The sequence below is a fragment of the Oryctolagus cuniculus genome, chromosome 16, assembly GCF_051225735.1.
Source record: "Oryctolagus cuniculus isolate XC-2025 breed Fujian yellow rabbit chromosome 16, ASM5122573v1, whole genome shotgun sequence".
Lineage (NCBI taxonomy): Eukaryota > Metazoa > Chordata > Mammalia > Lagomorpha > Leporidae > Oryctolagus > Oryctolagus cuniculus.
The window spans coordinates 18,832,605-18,856,577 of record NC_142882.1 but is presented as its reverse complement, the minus strand read 5'-3'; the positions used below and the strand labels follow the sequence as shown (position 1 = coordinate 18,856,577).

The 23,973-nt window shown below is 61.4% G+C and overlaps 3 protein-coding genes across 5 annotated transcripts in view; 1 reads left to right on the top strand and 2 right to left on the bottom strand.

The window, feature by feature from the left end:
- Positions 1-15,367: 15,367 nt before the first annotated feature.
- On the bottom strand, positions 15,368-16,512 carry TIMM29 (translocase of inner mitochondrial membrane 29). Its single transcript, XM_089316460.1, has 2 exons — positions 16,261-16,512; positions 15,368-16,182 (listed from the first exon to the last, which is right to left on the bottom strand). The coding sequence occupies exons 1-2, from the start codon at positions 16,352-16,354 to the stop codon at positions 15,512-15,514; spliced, it is 765 nt and encodes a 254-aa protein (XP_089172586.1). The 5' UTR covers positions 16,355-16,512; the 3' UTR covers positions 15,368-15,511.
- On the top strand, positions 16,503-19,311 carry YIPF2 (Yip1 domain family member 2). Its single transcript, XM_002723273.6, has 9 exons — positions 16,503-16,776; positions 17,099-17,268; positions 17,359-17,436; positions 17,856-17,943; positions 18,064-18,180; positions 18,270-18,436; positions 18,518-18,700; positions 18,786-18,919; positions 19,007-19,311. Exons 1-8 carry the CDS (start codon positions 16,746-16,748, stop codon positions 18,900-18,902), a joined length of 951 nt encoding a protein of 316 aa, XP_002723319.4. The 5' UTR covers positions 16,503-16,745; the 3' UTR covers positions 18,903-18,919; positions 19,007-19,311.
- CARM1 (coactivator associated arginine methyltransferase 1) overlaps positions 19,303-23,973 on the bottom strand; it is a 30,885-nt gene continuing 26,214 nt past the window's right edge. The window contains exons 9-16 of one of the 3 annotated variants that reach the window (XM_070059129.2): positions 22,031-22,116; positions 21,728-21,817; positions 21,224-21,361; positions 21,052-21,141; positions 20,852-20,964; positions 20,685-20,762; positions 20,507-20,575; positions 19,303-20,348 (exon numbers count right to left, since the gene is read on the bottom strand). In XM_070059129.2, the coding sequence (XP_069915230.2) occupies positions 20,209-20,348; positions 20,507-20,575; positions 20,685-20,762; positions 20,852-20,964; positions 21,052-21,141; positions 21,224-21,361; positions 21,728-21,817; positions 22,031-22,116 (804 nt within the window). In that variant the 3' untranslated portion in view covers positions 19,303-20,208. Of the gene's footprint in view, positions 20,370-20,506; positions 20,576-20,684; positions 20,763-20,851; positions 20,965-21,051; positions 21,142-21,223; positions 21,362-21,727; positions 21,818-22,030; positions 22,117-23,973 lie in introns of all 3 variants that reach the window. The other 2 variants (XM_070059128.2, XM_070059130.2) reach the window with 2 other exon arrangements.

Sequence of the window (23,973 nt, the reverse complement as noted above, 5' to 3'; positions counted from 1 at the left end):
AATAAAACTGTGACACACGTTACAACAAGGACCCAGAAGACATTATGCTGAATGAAATAAGCCAGTCACGGGGCCAGCGCTGTGGCTCACATGGTTAACCCTACACCTGCGGTGCCCACATCCCATATGGGCGCCGGCAGTGGAGGATGGCCCAGGTTCTTGGGCCCAGCACCTGCATGGGAGACCAGGAGGAAGCGCCTGGCTCCTGGTTTCCGATCAGCGTAGCTCCAGCCATAGCGGCCATTTGTAGAGTGAACCAGCAGAAGGAAGACCTTTGTCTCTGTCAAATAAATAAAAAAGAAAAGAAAAGAAATAAGCCAGTCACAAGATGGCAAATCATCATGACTCCACTGACGGAGGGACCGGAATCCGTAATTAATAGAGACGGAGCACGACAGCGCAGGGCTGGCTTTGCAGCACAGCAGGTGAAGCTGCCGCTTGGGACACCCGCATCCCACACTGCAGCGCTGGTTCAAGTCCTCCCACTTCCCATCCGATCCAGCTGGGGGAGCAGCAGCAGAGGGCCCAGCCCCCCACCTGGGAGACGCAGAGGAAGCTCCTGGCTCCCGGCTCCAGCCTGGCCCAGCCTTAGCAGTCCTGGGGAGTTTGGGGAGTGAACCAGTAGATGGCAGCTCTCCCTGTCTCTCAAACAATAAACAAAGACAAAGAACAACACTCAAGTATACAATGTATTCTTTAAAAAAAAAATTATTTATTTAAAGAGTTACACAGAGAGAGAGGCAGAGAGAGACAGAGAGGTCTTCCATCCGCTGGCTCACCCCCCAATTGGCCGCAACAGCCAGAGCTGCACTAATCCGAAGCCAGGAGTTTGCCTTCCGGGTCTCCCACACAGGTGCAGGGCCCCAAGCACGTGAGCCATCTTCTCCTGCTTTCCCAGGCCACAGCAGAGAGCTGGATCGGAAGTGGAGCAGCCGGGTCTTGAACCAGCGCCCACATGGGATGCCAGCACTTCAGGCCAGGGCGTTAACCCGCTGTGCCAAGTGCCGGCCCCTGCAATGTATTCTTACGTGGCCATCAAGATGCCGATAGGTTTTTCCGGCTGTCTGCTCCTGTCCAGCTGAGATTTCGCATCTTTTGGGCCACATCTCCTGTGTCCCCGTGTCCCTGGTGACCACACCGCAGCGTCTGCATCTGCGTACGAGTGGGAGCCTGTGCACTTCCCGAAGGACAGGATCTCCCGCGCCCTCCCTGCGGTGTCGTGCACTGCGTCCATTGGCTCGTGGGTGGACACCTGGCCTGTCTCTGTGGGGAGGGCACGGCCGTGAGCGAGGACTGCAGGTGTCTCAGCACACTGACTTCATTTCCCTCACTTCCCACCAGAAATGACGCTGCTGGCCACAGAACCAACTTATTCTAAGTACCTGTAGACACGTGTGTGTGTGTGCACATGAGTGTGTGTGAATATCGCATATTTGAGTGTATACACATGAGTGCATGTACATCACACACACATGAATATGTATGAGTCGTATACATCACACATGTGCATGCATGAGTTTGCGCATGCATTACATACATGTGTGTATACACATGTAGCGTATGCATTACGATTATGTGTATACATTATATATATGAATGTGTGTACACATTATATGTGTATTGCATATATGTGCATGTATACAAGTGTGTGTAGACATTACAAATATCAGTGTATTACATATATAAGTGTATACATTATATGTATTAGTGTATTATATATTAGTGCATTACAGAGTGTGTATATTACATACATGAGTGTGTATGTATGCATTGCATGTGTATAACTATGTGTGTAAATATTACATATATGCGAGTATATGCATTACATATATGTGTGCACATTAAATATGTTGTGTATTGCATCTGAGTGTATTACATGGGTATGTATATATTACATATATGTATGAGTGTATGTATGCATTACATGTGTATACACTACATATGTGTAAATATTGCTATATGTGTGCATTACACATGTGTGCACATTACATCTATTTGTGTGCTGCATCTGAGTGTGTTACATGAGAATGTATATATTACATATACATGTGAGTGTGTACGTATGCATTACATGAGCGTGTGTATAATTACATATCTACGACTTATGTATTACATCTGTGAGTGTGCATATATACATTACATATATGTCAGTATGTGTGTGCTACATATATATGACGACGTAAAGTCATGGGAGGACAGTCCCAGAAAGAGACATCACGTGTTTTCCCTGACCCGGGGTAACTAACAGAGCACCTAAAACACAACGTATTGGCGTGAGGTGGACATCCGGAGATTCGATGAGGGGTCGCAGCCCTGGTCTCTTCTGTTGAGGAACAGTGGATTATTTTCTTCACGCTATCTGTTGAACTTTTTCCTTAGTGTAGGGGTAACCTTACCAACATCAAGTAAACTGCAAATAGCCCTTCGTGAAAATCGAGAGTGGCAATGTGAGAGCAAGGCGGGTGGGCGGGGTGAGGCTGCGGTGGGAAGCGTCACTGTCCCTAATCTGTATGTATGAAACTTGTACAAGTTAAATACAATTTAAAAACTAACAAGTCGGGGCGGGAGGTCGGCACGGCGGTGAAGCCACCGCTCGGGAAGCCCCGTCCCGGGTCGGAGCGTCTGGTTTGAGCCCCGGCTCCGCCCGACCCCAGCTCCCTGCGCATGCGCTCACGTCCTGGAGTGAAGTCCCGCCCTGTCAGGGCCGCTGTGGGTACTGGGGCGTGAACTAGCAGACAGAAGACCTCTGTCTGTCTGCCTTTTCTTTTTTATTATTTATTTATTTGAAGTTACAGAGAGGGAGAGGGGGAGAGAGGGAGGTTCCCATCCGCTGGTTCACTCCCCAGGTGGCTGCCACGGCCGGAGCAGAGATCCGAAGCCAGGAGTCAGGAGCCTCTTCCGGGTCTCCCAGGCAGGTGCAGGGGTCTGCTGCCTTTTATTTTTTAAAAAATTATTTTTTAAAGATTTGTTTACATGAACAGCTGAATCAGAGAGAGAGATCTTCCACTCACTGTTTCACTCCTCCAACGGCCATGACGGCCAGAGGCAGGAGCTCTGTGCATGCTTCCACGCGGGTGCAGGGACCCAAGCACGTGGGCCGTCGGCGGCTGCTTTCCCAGGGGGGACTGGCAGAGCCAGAGGCAGAGCAGCTGGTCCTCCAACTGGCGCTCCTGCAGCCCACGCTGGAGCCGCAGGTGGCAGCTTAGCCTGCTGCACCACAACACAGGCCCCCTCTCTGTCTATTAAACAAGTGAAATAAAATATTTTAAAGCACAGAATGCCATTTAAAAAAAAAAAAAAAAACAGGGACAAAGTCCCAGTGTAAAACGACACAGCACCTGCACAGAACCTACGCGTGTCCTCCGGGACACTTTAGGCCATGTCTCAGGTGACTCACCTGGGACGGCGTCAGCTCTGAACAGATGTCTCTGACAGGCGTGGGGAGAGGCGTGCACACGGCCAGCACGGGGAGACGCTGTCTTGGGGCACTTTCCACCTGGACGTGCAAGAACCTGCAGGTGTGCAGCCAGCAGACGGCGGCGTCGGGAATCAGGAGCCGTTTCTCCAGCCCGGAGCTCGGCTGCACCAGGGACTGAGGGGCAGGGAAGACCGGCCCAGTGTCTGACGTGCACCTGTCACTTTGGGACGCAACAGTGAAACTTCCTTCAGAAATGACCGTGTAGGGTGTAGGGGGTGGGTGTTAGGCACAGGGGCCCCACCCCCTTCCTGCGTCTGCGAGCCTGGGTTCCAGCCCCGTTCTCCACTCCTGGCCCCAGCTCTCCGATAACGTGCACCTAGGGAAAGCAGCAGCAGATGGCTCAGGACCTCGGGCCGCTGCCACCCATGTGAGAGATCCATGAATCTCCCAGCTCCTGGCTCAGGCCTGGCCCAACTCCGGCTGCTGTGGGCATTTGGGGAGTGAACCAGCGGAAAGAAGACCTCTCTCTCTCTCTCTCTGCCTTTCAAATAGGAAGAACAAATGACCCCGTACCTGCCTGTGACACAGGCTACGAGTGCCCGGTGGGTACGACGTCTGGCTCTGGGGAGACCTCCCTGTTCGCACAGTGATCATGCCAGTGAGACCTGAAGGAGGAACCGGTGCTAATGGAGAGGAAGGGGCTCAGCGGGGCTCGGCGGGGCCCGGGGGGAGAGGGCCACACGCCCAGCACAAACAGCTAAGCAGTGTCTGTGAAAATGAAGATGCGCTGCTTGCAAGACACCGTGACCCTCAGGGGCGTCCCATAGGCCGGCTGCCACCCCCACACAGCCCCCGTGCCACTCGGGTTCAAGAATGAGCACGGGTGTGTGGCACACCACGTGGCCGTGGGGGCGGGCCGGCTGCCACCCCCAGACAGCCCCCGTGCCACTCGGGTTCAAGGCTGAGCACGGGTGTGTGGCACACCACGTAGCCGTGGGGGCGGGCCGGCTGCTCTCTGCATTCCCTGTTCGGATGGAAGGCATTAGCTTCAGTGACTGCAGACGGCCAAGAACTTGAGCCACCAGCGTCATCGCCTGAGGTTAACAGGTGGACGGCTGGCTGTTGTACACTTTTGTGGGTTTTTGTTTTAAGATTTATTTATTTATTTGAAAGGCAGAGTTACACAGAGTGGGTGGGGAGAGATCTTCCATCCACTGGTCACTCTCCAAATGGCCTTTATAAAGGCCAGGGCTGGGCCAGGCCAAAGCCAGGAGCCAGGAGCTTCTTCCAGGTCTCCCATGTGGGTCCCAGGGGCCCAGCCACTTGGGCCATCTTCCACTGCTTTTTCCAGGCCATTAGCAGGGAATTGGATCAGGAATGGAGCAGCCAGGGCTCCAACCAGCACCCATATGGGATGCCAGTGTTGCAGATGGTGGCTTTATACGCTGTGCCACAATACTGGTTCCTACTGTATAATTTTGGATATTTCTATGTATTTTTTTAAAGATTTACTTATTTACTTGAAAGTCAGAGTTACACAGAAAGAGGAGAGGCAGAGAGAAAGGTTCCCCCATCCATTGGTTCACTCCCCAGATGGCCGCAACAGCCAGAGCTGTGCCAATCCGAAGCCAGGAGCCAGGAGCTTCTTCCAGGTCTCCCACACGGGCACAGGGGCCCAAGCACTTGGGCCATCCTCTACTGCTTTCCCAGGCCATAGCAGGGAGCTGGATCGGAAGTGGAGCAGCAGGGACTGGAACCAGTGCCCACATGGGATGCCAGCAGTGCAGGCGGCAGCTTTACCACTATGCCACAGCACCGGCCCCTCTGTGTATTTTTTAAACATATCTGCTTTTCTCTTTTTTAATTAAAAAATAATTATTAAAAATATATTGGATGGGGCTGGTGCTGGGCGTAGCAGGTGGAGCCGCCGCCTGCAGTGCCGCCATCCCGTACGGGTGCTGGTTTGAGTCCCGGCTGCTCCACTTCCCGTCCAGCTCCCCAGTTGCCTGCAATGCCTAGGGCTGAGCCCAGAATCAGGAGCTCCATCCGGGCCTCCCACGTGGGCCACCCCCTGCTGCCTCCCAGGGTGGGCACGAGCAGGAAGGGGGCCCGGACAGGAACCCAGGCTCTGACACGGGGTGCAGGTGACCCAAGCCGTGTCTTAATCACTGTGCCAACACTACTGCTCCCCTCTTCTAATGTCGTCACCCGTGGGTCCTACCCTAATCAGAATCCCCTCCCAGGGCCCGCACTGTGGCGTAGTAGGGCTAAGCCTCCGCCTGTGGCACCGGCATCCCATATGGGACACAGGTTCAAGTCCCAGCTGCTTCACTTCCTACCCAGTTCCCTGCTCATGGGCTGGGATAGCAGTGGAAGATGGCTCAAGTCTTTGGGCCCCTGCACCCATGTGGGAGACCCCGATGGAGCGCCTGGCTCCTGGCTTCAGATCAGTGCAGCTCCAGCCCTCGTGGCCATCTGGTGAGTGAACCAGCAGATGGAAGACCTCTGTCTGTCTCTCCCTCTCCCTATCTGTAACTCCGCCTCTCAAGTAAATAAATTCTGTGTGTGTGTGTGTGTGTGTGTGTGTGTGTGTGTGTGAGAGAGAGGTTTCTGATACTGAAATCTGGGGGACACAGACCACACTGTCCACGCTGGTTGGGGAAATGCAAGCTGAAACCACACTGAGCCCACTTCATACGTGTTAGCATGGCCCGTCCTACAGCTAAAGCAGGAAGCACCCAGGGCGGGTGAGGGTGTGCAGGCTGCGGCACACCGGAGCCGGGGGTACACTGGGGGCAGCCACGGTGGGAAACACAGGCAGACACGAGTGACTAGGCGCCAAGGGTGCACACACCCCAGCCTTCCCGTGCAGAGTGCTGGGGTCGGGAATATTCTCACTCGCTCGCGGCGTGGGCTGCCGGGCCAGGTCCCGCATCGGCTCGGGTCCAGACGGTGACTCGCCCCAGCCTTCACCTGCCGGCAGCCCTAAGATCGCTACACTTCCAACAATTTCATCCCCCGGGTGTGTCTTTAAAGACGTGGTAAAGAACACGTAGCGTGAAATCCGTCACCCTAAGTGCTGCTAAGTGCGAGTCGGAGGCATCTAGTGCACTCGTGTTGTTGTGCCACTTCCGCCATCCACCTGCGGAACTTTCGGCCTGGCCGGCGCCGTGGCACAGTGGGTGAGAGCCCTGGCCTGCAGCACCGCATCCCATTTCGACACCGGTGCAAGTCCCCGCTGCTGCACTTGCAATCCAGCTCCCTGCCTGTGTGCCTGGGAAGGCGATGGAGGCTGGCCCGAATGCTTGGGCCCCTGCAGCCACGTGGGGGACCTGGAGGAAGCTCCCGGCTCCTGGCTTCGGATCGGTTCACCCCGGTAGCTGTGACTATTTGGTGAGTCACTCAGCAGACAGAATTGTAAATCTGTTTTTCAAATAAAAAATAACTTCCTTCCCTTCCCAAACTCAAACTGTCCCCATGAAGCCCTGGCTCCCTCTCCCCTCCCAGGCCCTGGCACCCCACCCCCCCCACACCCCGATCGACTTCCTGTGTCCTACTTCCAGTAGAACCCTGCAGGACGTGTCTTTTTCTGAGAATAATGGCCTTAGCGGTCATCGTGCTGCAGCAGGTCCGAAAATTCCCCTCCCTTCTGTGTGCTCTGTAAGATTTATATTTCTTTAAAAGGCAAAGTAACAGAGCGTGGGGGCAAGATGGGGATTCAGACAAAGTGGTCTACCTCTACCATCCGCTGGCTTACTCCCCGAATGTCCACAACTGTCAGGGCTGGGTCAGGCTGAGGCCAGGAGCCTGGAGCTTCTCCCAGGTCTCCCACATGGGTGGCAGGAGCCCAGGCACTTGGGCCATCTTCTGCTGCCTTCCCCGGTGCACCAGCAGGGAGCTGGATCAGAAGTGGAGCAGAAGGGACTGGAACGAGTGGTCTAACGTTGGGATGTCGGTATTGCAGGTGGAGGGCTTAACCTGCTGTGCCACAATCCCAGGCCCGAAAACAGGCATTTGCCATAAACCCCTGACAGTCCTTTGCATTTCAAAGCCTGCTCCAGGTATCCACCCGCTGCTTCCCTCCGTGAGGCTGCAGATCCCAAAGCCGGCCAGGAAGGGACAGAGCTGCTGCCCGGAGCTGCGCCCCCGTGCTCACGGGGCAGTCTCTGCAGGGGAGGGGGAGACGAGGAGGAAGAGGAGGACGGGGCTGGCCCAGGGTGAAGGCTGAGCACGGCCACACTGAGCAGCGCTCGGCTGCGAGCAAGATCCAAGCAGCAGCTCTGACCCCCAGGAGCGCCAGCACCAACAGCCCTCAGGAGCCGGGCTCTCACACAGAACCGACAGGATCAACTTCAATATTGCTCACACGGGCCGGCGCCCGGCACAGCAGGTGAACCTCCGTCTGCGGTGCCGGCATCCCATACAGGCACCAGCTGCTCCACTTCCAGTCCAGCTCTCTGCTGTGGCCCGGGAAAGCAGTGGAAGATGGCCCAAGTCCTTGGGCCCCTGCACCCATGTGGGAGACCCGGATGGAGCTCCTGGCTTCGGATCAGCCCAGCTCCAGCTGTTGCGGCCATCTGGGGAGTGAGCCAGTGGAGGGAAGACCTCTCTGTGTTTCTTCCTCTGTCTGTAATTCTGCCTCTCAAATAAATAAATCATTGTAAAAAAAAAATGTTGTCCATATAACGACTTGCTGCAAAGCACTGAAGCCACCTGCAGAACTAGCGGGCGCCCGGCACCCACGGCGGCCCCACGGCAGCACCCACAGTGGACCCTCGGCAGACCCACGGCTGTGGGGCGGCCTCTGCTGTGCACAGGGGTATGGTCCCCGAGCCGCCCTTGGTGCCGAGGTGTGACAGCTGGCATGGTTGTGCTGTGCTACAAGGACTGGCACTCACTGACGTCGCTGAGGGGAGAGGCCCACGGTGCAAAGTCCTTGGTTCCGGGCAGGGCGGCGACATAAGACCCAATCGCGCGGCTGCTGGGTCTCCAGTCTCCAAAGCCGTGAGGCGTTAGACCTTGCTTCTTCATTACTGTTCGGCTCGGTGTCTTCTTTCCTTTCCTCTTTCACCTTTCATTATTCTCACCTGACAGAGGAAGAAACCTTCCATCTGCCGGTCCACTCCCCGGTGCTCTCAAAGGCTGGGGCTGCGCCAGGATGAAGCCAGGAGCCCAGAACGCCATCAGGGTCTCCCCCGTGGGTGGCAGGGGCCCAAGCCCTTGGGTCATCTTCTGCTTGTCTCCCAGGCGCATGAGCAGGGAGCAGGATGGGAAGTGGAACAGCCAGGGCTCAAACTGGCGTTCTGAGCCGCTGCACCACGACATTGGCCCCAGGCATTGCTTCCGAGCCACAGGAAGTGGATGGATGGACAGACGAAGCGAGCCTCCTTCCTGCTGGGCCCCCGCGTCCTCATCAACCAAGCCCTCACCTGGGGGAAGGGGCCCCCGGCGTTGCCCTCCTCATAAACCACGTCTTAAGACAGCCCCTCCTCCCTGCTGGCCCCGCCACCAGGCGGGCTCAGCTCTGCAGCTGGGCAGACCAGCTAGCTGGGCCTTCAAGTTACCTTTGGGGACAAGAGAGCAACACACTTTTCTGGACAAAACTGCATAAATCTTGAAGAAAACGGTCAACTGCAAGAAAACATCTGGTCGTGAAACTCTTTTTTTTACTCCGAATGAAGCAGAGGCAGCTGAACGTTTCCCACAAACGCCTTCGAGATCGGCCCTGGCTCAGGTGCACACGGACCGCATGACAGCAGGTGGAGAAATGGCTGCGGCCTAGGGGAGAGCGGCGGTGCTCTGCTGCCCCCTGGTGTTCACTGCACGCCCCGCCTCACCCAGCTGCGCCACCTGCTGAACCTGGCCAAGGGGCCTGGGGCGTAATCCTGAGGTCATTCAGCCAGGTGGACGGATAACAAGCTGCGACATCCAAACCATGGGACATATTCCAGGACAGAGAGAAATGAGCCATCGGGGACGGGCGTTGTGGCGCAGCAGGCTAAGGCGCAGGTTGGCACACCAGCACCTCACACTGTACACAGGCTCAAGTCCTGGCTGTCCAAGGCGTGGCCCACTCACATCCTGGGAAGCGGCAGCAATGGCTCAAGCGCGTGGACCCCTGCCACTCACATGGGCAACGGGCATCCCAGCGGCGGCCTGGCCCAGCTCTTGCGGGCACCTGAGGAGTGAAGCAGCAGATCAGACCTCTCTGTGTGTGTGTGTCCCTGCTTTTCAAATAAATAAATAAAAACTTGTTTAAAATTTAAAATGCCATTGGCCATGTTAATGGGGCCCCAGCGGGAAATAATAAAGTTGGATTCATTCCTCACATGATGTATCAGGGTAACCAAAAAGAACAAAGATTTAAATAAAAGAAACCACAGGTACACAAACGCACAACAGGCAAATCGACACCATCAGGGAGATGCAAATCAAGAACCGAGGCCTGGGCCCAGCACTGCGGCCCAGCAGTAACCTGTGGCACCAGCATCCCGAATGGGGACCACTTCCAGTCCCCCCACCAATGCACCTGGGAAAGCAGGAGATGGCCCGAGTGCTTGGGCCCCCACACCCGTGTGGGATAGCCGGATGGAGTTCCTGTGCCTGGCTTGGATCAGCCCAGCTCCAGCTGCTGCGGCCATCTGGGGAGTGAGCCAGCAGATGGAAGAACAATGTCCCTCTCTCTGCCTTTCAGGCAGAGCGGACTCTGGGACTTTTCCTGGGCCACTGGGCCCAGAGACGGCCTCCCCACGGGCATCAGTCACGATGCCATGAGTCATAATTCACAGCAGCTCTCCTGGCCTGCCGTGGGGTTGGAGAGGGGCGCAGCAGGGCGCTCCCTGGGAACACACGGCGGCCACCTCTCCAGGAGCAGCGAGTGCAGGACTCTCGCGGAGCCCTGGCTCTGGGGAGCTCCTGAGAGCCCCGTCTCACTGCCTCTCCCTCTGCTGTGTGACGGGGGTGGCACCGCGGGTTGAGCCACTGCCTTCGACACCGACATGCCTTCCGAGCAGCGGTTCAAGTCCAGCTCTCTGCTAACGCACCTGGGAAGGCCGTGGCTGATGGCCCAAGTCCTTGGGCTCCGTCACCCACACGGCAGACCTGGGCAGAGTCCCAGACTCCTGGCTTCAGGCTGGATCAGTCTGGCCATTACTGTGATTGGGGAATGAACCAGAAGACCTCTGTCTCTCCCTATCATTCTGCCTTGTGAATAACTCAACTGAGGGAGAAAGGGAAGACGACGAGGAGGAGGTAGAGGAAGAAGGAAGAAGCTGCCGAATCAGGTGCGGCCAGAGGGTGATCACCGCTGGTGTGCTCAACTGCTGGATGAGCGTACTGTGTGCGTTTCAAAGCTTTCACACAAAAAGCTTTACAATGTGGCTGGATGCCCTCGGATCTTTAAGTCCTGTCGGTCCTGCCTCCCCTCCCTCCCTCCCTCCCATGAGTGCGGCTGTCCCTAGCAGCTCTGCCTCCCCCCCTCCTGTGCCCCCGCACGAGCACAGCTGTGCCCTGCAGATACCCAGCCCCACACGTGCTCCAGTTTCTCTGCAATAGCACAGCTCCGGGGCCAGCATCGTGGCCACTGCCTGTGACACCGGCATCCCACATGGGAGTGCCAGTTTGAGTCCGGGCTGCTCCACGCTAACACACCTGCTAACGCACCTGGAAAAAGCAGCAGGGGATGGCCCAAGTGCTTGGGGTTCTGCCACCTGTGTGGGAGACCTGGATGGAGCCTGGCCCAGCTCCGGCCACGGCAGCCATCTGGGGAGTGGACCACCACATCAAAGATGTCGATTTCTCTCTCTCGCTCGCTCTCCCTCCCTCTCACTCTGTAACTGTTTTTCAAGTAAAAATAAATCTTAACAAAAGCATAGTGTTTGCATACAATATACATATATCCTTGTGTTGAGAGAGAGGGAGGGGGAGGGAGAGAGAAAGAGAGAGGTCTTCCATCCGCTGGTCCACTCCCCAGATGGCCACAACAGTCGGAGCCGGGCTGATCAGAAGCCAGGAGCCAGGAGCGTCTTCCGGGTCTCCCACATGAGTGCGGGGGCCCAAGCACTTGGGCCATTTTCTGTTTTCCCAGGCCACCAACAGAGAGCTGGATCAGAAAAGGAGCAGCCGGGACTAGAACTGGTGCCTATGTGGGATGCTGGCACTGCAGGCAGAGGCTTAGCGCACTATGCCACAGCGTCAGCCCCCGATTTCTCTAGATGACTTCTACCACCTAACACAATGTCTGTGCTAATCAAACAGCTACCACACGCACAGAACAGGGGCCACTGTGTTATCCTAGTATTTCTCACCCATGGTTAACTGGCTCTAAGGATGCAGACCCTGTGGGTACGGAGGGCTGGCCGTGCCTGCCACGTGACCTAGCCAGGAAGCGTGCGACTGGCTGAGTTACAAGTCTAGGGCGTCTGGTGCAGCAGTTAAGACACCACGTGGGACACCACATGGAGTTCACGGTCTCAGCCTGGCCACGCTCCAGCTATCGCACGCATTTGGATAGCAAACCAGGGGATGAAGGTCTTTGTCTCTGGCTGCCTTTAAAATAGAATGTTCTGACGTATCTGCTCATTACTACCGTATCTGAACGGCAGACTGACAGGGGACACAGGAAGGGAGATGACACACCCCCATCACTGCTTCACCCCCTAAAGGACTTCAGTGGTCAGGGGAGCCAGGCCGAAGCCAGGAGACATAACGTCCACTCGGGGTCCTACGGGGGTGGCAGGGCCACAAGCACTTGGGGCATCACCTGCTGCCTCCCGGGATGTGTCAGCAGGAGCTGATGGGGCTGATCAGATGCAGACAAGGAGCGCTCTCAGCCGCGACGTGGGCGTCCCGAGAGGCGGCTCAGGCTGCAGACAGAAGCCTGAGCGAGCTCTGGGAGGGCACACCCAGGCGGCTGCCCGCGGACGGCCTCGCCGTGCACAGGCAGAGGGCCGGGGGAGGCCGGGAGGACCCCAGGAACAGGGAGGCTGCCTCTGCACAACCCTGAGCAGGACTCCTTAGGCTGTGCCCGCTCCCCTCACTTGCCTCATCCCAGCCCTGCGTCTGCTGTCTCGGGGTCTAACACAGCTCTCAGAAAAGGAGGAAACCATTGGGCGCCCAGGGCCAACCAGGGAGCAGACCCTCGCAGGACTAGGGGCATGAGAAGGGGCACTGGCGGTCCCAACAGAGCCACGCCCAGCCCCCTCCGCTAAGGAAGCCAAGGCGCAGGCTCCAGGGACGGATGCAGCCTTGCCCTGGACAAATGGCAACTGCCCCGGCTTCGCCAGGCCAACGCAACCTGGGGCTGGCCACCACCAGCGCAGCGAGGAGCCAACCTCTGGCGCCCTCTGCTGGCCTTTTTTTTAGTCATAACCGTGAGAACAGGTTAGAGACCACCTTGGAAAACTGGATTAAAGCAGATCAAGAAAAACTGCTATTACAGGCAGGCGGCCCTGGCCCTGAGAGATGAGCCCGCGCAGGCTCTACCGCCTGCTGTTACCGAGCCGGCCCCACCGCACAGGGAGGGCACAGCATGGAAATCACCCAGCCTCTCCCCACAGTTGCACCAGGCTGGGAACGCCTGCCGCGTGCCAAGGGCTGCAGTGTGGCTATCCTGGTGTTTTAAACGTGTGTATAACTGAAAAAAATCTTCATCTACTAGAAAAACAGAACGAGCCAGACAGACAGACCTTCCATCTACTGGTTCACTCCCTAAACGTGTCAGGGCTGGGCCAGGCTGAAGCCAGGAGCCAGGAACTCCATCCGGTCTCCCACGTGGGTGGCAGGTGCCCAAGCACAGGCACTTGTGGCATCATGTACTGGCTTCAGGCTGCACTGGCAGGGAGCTGGGTTGGATGTGGAGGTTCTCGGCCTTGAACTGCCGCTGCACTCTGGGCTGTGGGTGTCTCATGCAGTAGCCCAGTCCCTGGCTTAGTTCTTAGGTTGCTTGCACTAGTGAACTTTGTAAAAGTGCCTGCGGGGCGTGGATCCACGTGGACCCCACATGGCTGATCCGGTTTCCTGCTCTCCCCCACCCCTCACTGGAGGATTTTAGAGCAGACACCGGGCCTAGGGTTTCAGGCACTGCTGTACCTGAGACACGCATCCCACAGATGGACGCCGTTGTCAGACCCAGCCACAGCGTGGTGCGCCCCTAGCGGCACTGCACCGTGGTTCCTCTGGGCAGGGGCGTGCGTTGGCCTGTGCGTCAGGTCACTCTGTAAGTAGTCCTCATGGCAGCCTGGTCCTGCGGATCCTCTCGGGGCTCGTGGTCAGCACCATTTTTCTTTAAGATTCTGATGTGAGTTAGGGATTTTCCACCTGCAGGTTCATTCCCAAACGGCTGGGGCTGCGCCAGGAGCTTCATCTGGGTGTTGACAAGGGTGCAGGGGCCAAAGACTTGGGCCAGCCTCCGCTGCTTTTCCAGGTGCACTGGGAGGGAGCTGGATTGAAGTGGAGCAGCCGGGACACAAACCAGCACCCGTACGGAATGCTGGCCTCCCACGGTGCGGCACAAAACTGGCCCCAGCCAATCTTCTCTCCTAACAAGGGTGCGGTTTAACTATCTTTAAACTTCCCATTTATTTCTTTCAAAGGCAGAGAGCACGAGCTATCTTTCATTCCTTTCATTCGCCGTTCACGTCCCTCATCCTGCATGGCCCACGGGGGGCAGGGGCCGCAGCTGTGGCCTTCCCAGCTGCACGCTGGCAGGAAGCGGGAGTCAGAAGCCGATCCAGGACCCGTACAGGCCCCGCGACACGGAATGTGTGTGTCTTGACCCATGTGCCACACGGCAGCCCCCGGAGGCAGGATGTCGGTGGTCGCTGACAAGTGACCACATAGGGTTAAATTCTGAATTCTCATTTGTGTTGTTTTGTTTTAAAGGTTTATTTATTTCAAAAGGGAGAAGAGACAGAGAAAGAGGTCTTCCATCCACTGCTTCACTCCCCAGATGGCCACAAAGGCCAGGGCTGGGCCACATGGGTGGCAGGGAGCTGGACGGGAAGTGGAGCAGCCGGGACTTGACCCGGCGCCACGTGGGATGCTGGTGTCAGGTGGGGGCTCCACCCTCCGCGCCACAGCGCTGGCATCGCGTCCTTCCAGTCCTCACACTGACTTCTGCACCCCAGATTCACTCGGAGCCCAGACAGCAGTAGTGAGTGATCTGGGCAAGAGGTAGGGTCAGAGACGACCACAGCGCGCCCGACACCACGCTCCGGGCTGTGCAGCGCGTACGAGCCGCGGCGCTGAGCCTGGGAGGCGCAGACCTGAGCCCGGCTCGGCCTGAGGTGGAGCCGCCCACTGCGCAGGCGCTCCGCGCCCAGAACTCAGGCCAGAGGCCACGGCGTGCGCGACGCCCCTGCCCGGAGCGGGAAGTGGGCACAGAACCGAGCCAGGCCGCTTCCCCTCCGGGTTTTATTGACCATCACGGCTCCACCGCTCTCCGCGATCCAGCTCTAAGCGCGGTTCCCGTACCCCTCGCCCCTCGCGGTCCTGGTCCCGCGCCCTCGCCCACTCCCTTCCATAGAAGTCTTTCTGCGTTGCTGGTTCCCCACAAACCCGGAACCTGCGACTCCCTCGGGTTCCCACACAAAGAGCTTCTTCCTCCACGTCCTCGCCGGCCCCGCCCACACGGCCGGTCACAGCCGGCTGGCGCGGGATGCCGAGACATTCACAGAGAGGAGACAGACCCCTCCCACCCGCAGCTCACTCCCCAGACACCCGCAACAGCAGGAGCTCCATCTGGGCCTCGCACACGGGCGGCCGGGGGCCAGGCCCTGGGGCCCCCACCTGCCGGCCCTGCAGAGCGCGGTGCGCGGGGGGCAGAGCGGCGCCCGCCCCAGTGCGGCCGTTCCTGCGCACGGCTCCCCGTCGGGTCCTGGGGCGGCCACGCGTGCGGCCGACGGGGGGCAGGGGTCGCCCGGGTCAAGAACGCACAGGACGCCTCCACAGTACTTTTCCAGCTTCTATTGCAAAGTAAACACAAGACACAAGCGGGGGCGTCCGTCATGCAAACAGGGGGCCAGGTCCACGCACGGGACGAGTCCGACGTCTTCGGCTCGGGGGTCGCGCTCCCGGGCACGGCGCCGCGGGGCTTCACCGCGCGGCCTCCGCCTCGCTCGCGGCGAGCCGGTCTCTCCTCGCCCGCTGCAGCACCTGCTCCTCCCACAGCGCCTGGTCCACCTGCTCCGCGGTCAGCACCACGGGCAGGTACTTCTCGTCGAACAGCCGCTCGTTGGCCTCGGAGCGCAGCTGCTGCGGCCCGACCACGCGCAGGTGCGCGGGCAGGTGCGCGAACTCCTCGTCGTTGACGTCGCAGTCGCGCATCCGAGCGCCCAGCACCCACCAGCGGCCCACGAAACCCACGTCCAGGACCCGGCCCGGGAAGTCGGCCCAGCGGGGCTGCAGGTAGCGGCAGCGAGCCTGGTAGAGGCTGGCCTGGGGGTCGCAGGGAGCCTCGTACACCAGCGAGCAGAGCCCCAGGTTCACGTGGCGCAGGCGCCCGCGGCCCCGAAGCCACAGCAGCCGCTGCACGAAGCCCTCGGCAGGCCGGCTGCGCGTGGCCGGCGCCAGCAGCAGCAGAGTCCCCGACGCGTCCAGCAGCGCCTCCTCGAAGGCCGCCTCGCTGGGCGCCAGCGAGCAGCAAGCCGCCGCGCCGCCCAGCAGCGCCGCCCACGCCGCCGCTCGCCCCGGCCGCGCCCGCGCCGCCGCCGCCGCGTCCCGGCAGGCTTCGGCGTAGTCCCTGAGCAGCGCGCGGGCCCAGGCGCCTGGGAGGAAACACGCGCCATCAGAACCGTCCGGGTACGCTGCGGACACCCCCACCGCCGCCTTCCGCCCCTACTTACCCAGCCGCGCCCACACGCCGGGCTTGGCAGCCGCCGCGTCTCCCGCTTCTCGGCGTCCTCGGGCCCAAAACCTCTTCAGAGCGGTCGCCGCCATCCTCTTCCGGTCTGAGGTCCGTTCTCCGGCAGGAAACACCCGTGATCCGAAATAAAAGCTCCGGGTAGTGTCTTCTGCGCACGCGCCAACGCTACCGGAAGTGGCTTCCCGCCGGAAGAGTATAGAGACCAGACCGGCGCCGGATGTTGCTGTCCGGCGCGACCCGGCTCGCTTCGAGGGTGGGCGGGCCGCGCAGGCGCACTTAGTCGCAGCCACGCCGGCCGAGGCAGCCGCAGGTGGGCAGGGCGGGGTCCACCTGTAGGGGCCAGGACGGCGAGTGTCAGCGCCCGTGGGTGCCGTTAGCCACTACGCAGTGCTTGGAGCCGGGGCACAGGCCCCGGGAAGGGAGCTCCGTCCTCAGAGCGGGATGCAGTGAGGACGCCCGGCGACCATGGCAGCGGCCGACGAGCTGGCCTTCCACGGTGAGTGCGGCCCGCGCGTGCCCGGCGCCCCCACTGCGGCCCCTGGCCGGGCAGCTTCCGGCTCAGAGTTAACCAGAATCCCAGACGGTGGTAAACCCTGACCCCGGATCTGAAACCCGATCCCCGCGTGAGACCCACCTCCATCCACCTCCACTCGTGCCCCGGGCCCGTGACGTCCCAGGACCCATCCCAGGACGAACCCTACATTGCAGCCCCGGGTTCGCCTAAGGGGACAGCTCTCTTCCCCGTGCCCCCAGACTGGCTCGGGGAAGACCACCGAGGTGGCCGCGCGGTACACCTGCGTCCCATGCGCCCTCCCCAGAGTTCGAGGAAGCCACCAATCTCCTGGCCGAGACCCCCGATGCCGCCACCACGAGCAAGAGTGACCAAGTGACCCCCCAGGGGCACGTGGCAGTGGCCATGGGCTCGAGCGGCAGCTACGGCGCCGAGGAAGAGGAGGAGGCGGAGGAGGAGGGGGGCGACAAGGCAGCGGTGAGTGGCCCGCGGGTGGCCCGCGCACTCGCGTCCCCGCGCCCTGCGTGCCCCAGGCTGTCGGGCAGGGACTGACGGTGTCGGGTGCAGCTCCTGCAGGAGAAGCCGCAGCCCGGATTCTGGACCTTCGGCTACTACCAGAGCTTCTTCGACGTGGACACTTGGCAGGTGAGGCTGGGGCTTGTCGCGCGCGGGGCTCAGTCCCGAGCTCTCAGGGCAAGGCCTCGGGCCGGGGAAGGGGGTGCCGGGGCAGCGAGGAGGGGAGGAGTGGGCCAGCCAGGAGGTGATGAGAAACCAAGGCTGCAGAGCTGGGACCTGTTCAGGACGGCAGAGCTGGACAGAGGCGCAAAGGCCTGGGGCGGGGCTCCGGGAGGGAGCGCATCCGGAAGGGCCCAGGGCCTGGGGTGGGGACGCACCTGCTGCGCACGGTGGCGCTGCCCTGGGCAGGTGACAGGACCAGCGCTGAGCCGAGAAAGGGTCTGCAGATGAGCCCGGCCGGAAACCCAGGGGGAGAGCTGAGCTCTGCCAGGCGGGGTGGGGCAGGAGGCTGGCAGCACCTCGCGTCCTGACACGGGACTTGCCCCCAGGTCCTAGACCGCATCAAGGGCTCCCTGCTGCCGCGGCCCGGCCACAACTTCGTCCGGCACCGGCTGCGAAACCGGCCGGATCTCTACGGTGAGTTCGGTGGGTTGTGCGTCCAGCCCGTGTGGGCGGGGCAGGGCCATCCCTCGGAGCTTCCCTTCAGGACGGCAGAGCTGGACAGAGGGGTCACCCACCCGCGGACGCCCCCCACAGGCCCCTTCTGGATCTGCGCCACCCTGGCCTTCGTCCTTGCTGTCACTGGCAACCTGACCCTGGTGCTGGCCCAGCGGAGGGACCCCTCCATCCACTACAGCCCCCAGTTCCACAAAGGTGAGCAGGCTGGCAGGCCCAGCACCCGCAGGGCTGGGGTGCCGTGGGGCGCCGGGCGCGTGACCGCCTCCTCCTCCCCTCCCCCACAGTGACCGTGGCAGGCATCACCATCTACTGCTACGCGTGGCTCGTGCCGCTGGCGCTGTGGGGCTTCCTGCGGTGGCGCAAGGCCGTCCGGGAGCGCGTGGGGCCATACACCTTCCTGGAGACTGTGTGTGTCTACGGCTACTCCCTCTTCGTCTTCATCCCCACGGTGGTGAGAGTGGCCCGCAGAGGGGGTGCCGGGGGGTCTGCGGGGACTGCCTGGCACGGCCGCCGGCTGCCATCTTGTCCCCAGGTCCTGTGGCTCATCCCCGTGCCTTGGCTGCAGTGGATGCTGGGGGCGCTGGCCCTGGCGCTGTCGGCCGCCGGGCTGGTGTTCACCCTCTGGCCCGTGGTCCGGGAGGACAGCAGGCTGGCGGCCGCGGCGCTGCTGTCCACGGTGGTGCTGTTGCACACCCTGCTGGCCATGGGCTGTAAGGTATAGTGGGGCTGACCCGGGCGGGGCCGCAGGGCTGGGAGCCGGCCCGCCAGCCGCGGGGCTAACCCCGGGGGTCTCGGGTCAGCTGTACTTCTTCCAGCCGCTGCCCCCACAGCAGGTGGCCGTGCCACCCCATGCCACAGCTCTGGGCGTGAACACGCTGCTGCCGGCCACACCAGCCCGGGCCACGGCAACCTCTTAGGACCCCCGAGCCCGCAGGTGAGGAGCTGCTCCCGGCCAAGGCGGTGGGGGCCGGCCCCTGCCCCAGGCGAGACGCACAGGGGCTTCCCGGGGCTTCTCTTTCAGGCCGCACCAGGGGCCCCCAGACAGCGACCCAGGCCTCGCGGGACGCCTTGAGAGCCCTCCGCCACGTCCAGACTTTTCTTACAAAGCAAACACTTTTATTTTCTATGCAAAGGTGATTCAGAGAATTTATATAAAGGCGGGAGGGAGGGACAGCCGAGCAGGGAGCTTCCAGCCCAGGGCCAGGCAGGGCCCCGCCCCCGCCGGCCCCGCCCTCCTCCTCCCTGCCTCCCGAGGCCTCGGGCCTGGCTGTGCTCGGGGCCTCGACACGGGGACAAGTACAAGAAAACTGCCTGTGCTGACATCCATGTCCTGCTTGGTTTATTTTTTTCTTTCTTTTCTGTGTCTGGAGGGAGAGGTCCCTTCCCAGGCTGGGAGGGGCCGAAATGCCATCATGGTATAGGGACTGGAGCGGCAACACAGGCCTAGGGTTAGCTAGAGGAAGAGGACGGGACGCCCCCCCCCAGCCCCGGGGCGCAGCGCCAGGTGTCCGTGCCTGTCCCGGGGCGCTGGGACCTACCCTCCAGGCCACCGGTCTAGCACGGGGCGCGGGGCGGGGCGGGATGGGAGCAGCAGGAGGCGGGGGCTGCGGACGGAGCCTCCAGGCAGCCAGGGTGGGTTGTACATTCAAGTGTGAGGTGAACCCTTGGGTGAGGAGGGGGTCCCAGGGCCTGGCCCCACCCGGCCCTGAGGACCCTGCAAGGCCGCCCCCCCGCCCCGGCACCCCCCCCCACGCCCCGCCACTGAGCCTCTGAGTCCGAGGGGGGGACGGGGGCTGCTGGCTGGGCCCGGCCGGCCGGGTTTCTCAGAGGATCTGTGGATTGACACTGGTTCTTTTCGTAAAAAAATAAAATTAAAAAAAGCAGCATGTCACGCCCGTGGTGACCAAGGCCTGGGAGCTGAAGGGGGCCCCGCCCAGCCGGGCCGGGCGGCAGCTGCGCCCGCCTCCCACCCCGACCGGGCGCAGCTGTGGGCCCCGCGGGCCGCGACAGATGTCAAGGCCAGGTCGGGGGGCTGGGAGAGGGGGACGAAGGCGCCCCTGACGGGATGGCAGCGGCGCGCGCTCGTGGGCAGGGGGGCGGCGGCAACACGGTGTAAAAAAATGTCCAAGTTCCCATAGCAAAGAGGGCTGTGACGGGGTGTTCGGGCTGCTCCAGCAGGGGCGTCATTTGGTTTCCTGGTGCTGTCGCGGGCGGCCGCGGCGCCTAGCTCCCGTAGTGCATGGTGTTGGTCGGGAGAGACAGGGGCGAGGCCATGGAGATGGCGGGGCCGCCCATGGTGAACTGGCTGTTGACCGCATAGTGGGCGCTCGAGCCGCCGCCGCTGCCCTGGGCGCCCGAGGAGCCTGTGGGGCAGGGCGTGGGCACTGAGGGGCCGCCGTGGCCCCCCGGCCCGCCCGCCGGCCCCCCCAAGCCGAGAGAGAGAGCGCGTGCAGGCGGGCGGCGCACTGGCAGGCCGGCGCGGCCCCCCGCCCGCAGGCCCCGCGCCCGGCCCCCGCGTTACCTTGCACAATGCCTGTGCTCATTATGGAGCCCATCCGCGAGTGGGTGTGATTGACAATCCCCGTGTTGGCTGCGCAGCGAGGGAGGAAGGAAGGGAGGGAGACGGCGTCACCGCCCCCCGCCGGCCCGGCCCGCGGCGACAGAGCGAGGCGGAGAGAGAGCCCCCGGCCCCCACTCACCTAGAGGAATCAGGTTGTTGTGGCCCACGCTGGAGCCGCCGGCGATAACACTGCTCAGGTCGTAGGCGGTCGGCATCCCTGCGCCCGGGGAGGGGGGACGTGTCACCAGGGGCCGCCCGCTCCCCACTCCCCGCCCCGCCGCCCGCGGGGCCAGCGCGGCCACTCACCCGCCACGGCCATCCCGCTGCTGAGGTTGTAGGTGCTGCCCGTGTTCCACATGTTCTCGGAGGGCGACGTGTAGTGGGAGCCGGGCGGGGGCGAGGGCGTCGTGCCTGTGTATCTGCGGCAGAGGCGGGGCCGTGGGCGGGGCCCGGGCGGGCCACGCCCCCGCCCCACCCACCTCTAGGCAGCCCAGGGCCCCGCCTACCTGAAGAAAGGGTTTTTCAGGTCCAGGAGGTTACTGGACTTGGAGCCCGTCTGGTCCACCTGGGCCACAATACTGATGTCGTAGCTCTGTCTGCAGGGGCGGGCAGGGCAGGGCGGTCGGGAGCCTGCTGGGCCCAGGGGCCCGACCCCCGGCCCCGGGCGGCCAGTCCCACCTCTTGTTGGCGATCAGCAGACAGGTCCCGGAGAGCGTGTCCCCCGCCTTGGCGAACAGCGGCGACTGGAACAGGCACCGGACCTGGTACCAGTGCGTCAGCGGCTCTGTCGGGGCCGTGGACAGCCACACGGTCATTCTGCAAGGAGGGACAGGCGTCAAGCTGCCGCCGGGACCTGGAGCTGGAGCCAGGCGCACGCAGGGCACGGCACGGCCGGGGCGCCGGCCCCCAGCACCCGTGTGCCAGGGCCCGGGAGGCCGGCCGGCAGACGGCGTCTGCTCGCAACAGGCTCTCACCGGCCCAAGTGCAGTGCCTGGGCTCAGGGTGCCAGGCCGTGGCGCGGCAGTGGGGTCAGGGTGCAGGGCCACGGGGCGGCGCTGGGGTCAGGGGGCGGGGCCCTGGGGCGGCGCTGGGGTCAGGGTGCTGGGATCGGGGCGGAACCTTGGGGCAGCGCTGGGGTCAGGGGGCGGGGCCGTGAGCAGCAGGGCCGCCCTGTGCACTCACATTGAGCCGATGAAAGCGACGTCAAACCAGAAGGCCAGCCCGTGGACCAGCCCCGAGTGCAGCATGTGGAACTTGAATGGGATCTCTATCCTGCAAGGGAAAGGCAGTGGCTGCTGTCTGGGGAGGCTGGGGCACGGCCCCCCGCCCCCTCCCCCCGCCTCCCTGTCCCCCTGCCCCCCGCCCCCTGCCCCCCTGTCCCCCGGACCCCCCTGCCCCCCGCCCCCTGCCCCGGGCCAGCAGGAGGCGCCCGAGACCTCGGCGCGAGCCCAGGTGCGAAGCGGGGGTGGGTGCAGGCGCTGGTACCTGTGCAAATCTCCCTCTTTGGCTTCTAAGAAATTCACGGTGTACTTGACAGACTTGGCCATCAGGATGCGGATGTCAAACGTGTCCTGGGAGAGACCACACAGGCGAGCTGGCTGGGGGCGGGGCCGGCCGGGGAGGAGAGCAGCCTGGCTGTCCCACCCTGGCCGTGGCCTCCAGGCCCACCTGCCTGCTCAGTACACTGAGGGGCGGACGCAGCAGCTCGGCGCCGCTGTTCAGGGCCTGGAGCTGCCAGGTTCCGCCAGCCGTGGAGGGTCACGTCACCTCCACGTGAGTGTGCACACGCACAAACTCACGTGTGATGGGGTCAAGGTTGGCAGAGGGCCCCGCACAGGGGCACTGGCATCCCATATGGGCACCAGTTCAAGTCCCAGCTGCTCCTCTTCTGATCCAGCTCCCTGCTAATGTGCCTGGGAAAGCAGTGGAGGACGGCCCAAGTGTTTAAGTCCCTGCACCTGCGTGGGAGACCGGGGAAGAAGCTCCTGGCTTTGGATTGGCTCAGCTCTGGCTATTGTGGCCTTCTGGGGAGTGAACCAGTGGATGGAAGATCTTTCTCTTTGTCTCTCCCTCTGTCTGTAACTCTCTCAAATAAATAAATAAAATCTTAAAAAAAAAAAAAAAAAAAAAGGTTGGTGGAAAGATGGAACTCAACAATGTTTCTTTTGGTACAGATCGATGGCGCAGGGAGTGAGCCCGCAGATGGAGGGTCTCTCCTGCCTTTCCCTCTCTCTAACTCTGCCTTTCAAATGAATAGAAAATAAATAAATAAAGATAAGCTGGGGCAGACAGTTGGCAGAGCAGTCCGCACGGAGGGCCTGGGCTCTGCCCCAGTTCTGCACTCAGCTTCCTGCTCCACCGTGGGAGGCAGCAGTGGCGGCTCCAGTGCTTGGCCCCCCACCCCCACCCCCGACACGGGAGACCTGCACTGAGTTCCTGGCTCCTGGCGGCAGCCTGGCTGCTGTGGGCATTTGGGAAGTGACCCGGTAGTCGGAAGATCCGTTTCTGTCTCTCAACCTTTCAAATACATGAAGTTCCCGAAAGTGAATTTGGGTGCGCGTGGAGGAACTCGGACATCCACGCGCAGGAGGCGTTGGGTCCTGGATTCCACCGCAGAGCACCCAGGTACCCAGCTCCAGCCTCCCGGGAGGCCGCGGTGAGGGCTCGAGTGGTTGGGTCCCTGCCACCCACGCGGGAGACCTGCCTCCCAGCTGCCGTCCCAGCCCAGCTGTGCCCGCTGCAGGCACTTTTGGGTTAGGCCACCGCCTGTGACGCCGCCACCCCATGTGGGGCCAGTTCCTTTGCCCGCTACTGCACTTCCGATCCAGCTCCCCGCGGATGGCCTGGGAAAAGCAGTAGAGGATGGCCTGGTGCTGGGTCACGGCCACCCACGCGGGAGACCTGGAAGCAGCTCTGGCTACATCCTGGCTGTTGCAGCCATCTGGGAAGTGAACCAGAAGACGGAAGCTCTCTGTCTCTCCCCCCCTTTCTACAACTCCACCTTTCAAATACATAAATAAATCCTTAAAAAAAAAAAAAAAAAAAAAAAAAAAAGCAGACGTGTGGGCAGGCGCTGTGGCACAGTAAGTTAAGCCGAACTGGGATGCGTGTGTCCCGCTACCGGAGTGCCTGGGGTTGAGTCCCAGTTCTGCTTTTTTTTTTTTTTTTAATTAGACAGGCAGAGTTAGACAGTGAGAGAGAGACAGAGAGAAAGGTCTTCCTCCTGTTGGTTCACCCCCCAAATGGCCACAACGGCCGGCACGCTGCGCTGATCCAAAGCCAGGAGCCAGGTGCTTCCTCCTGGTCTCCCATGCAGGTACAGGGCCCAAGCACTTGGGCCACCCTCCACTGCACTCCCTGGCCACAGCAGAGAGCTGGCCTGGAAGAGGGGCAACCGGGACAGAATCCGGCGCCCCGACCGGGACTAG

Coding starts and splice junctions, on each gene's coding strand:
- TIMM29 (XM_089316460.1), bottom strand. CDS start 16,354: ATGGCGGCGACCGCTCTGAAGAGGTTTTGGGCCCGAGGACGCCGAGAA. Junction 16,183..16,260: donor CGGCGTGTGGGCGCGGCTGG/GTAAGTAGGGGC, acceptor GTTTCCTCCCAG/GCGCCTGGGCCCGCGCGCTG.
- YIPF2 (XM_002723273.6), top strand. CDS start 16,746: ATGGCAGCGGCCGACGAGCTGGCCTTCCACG. Junction 18,181..18,269: donor CAGCCCCCAGTTCCACAAAG/GTGAGCAGGCTG, acceptor CCTCCCCCACAG/TGACCGTGGCAGGCATCACC. Junction 18,437..18,517: donor TCGTCTTCATCCCCACGGTG/GTGAGAGTGGCC, acceptor TCTTGTCCCCAG/GTCCTGTGGCTCATCCCCGT.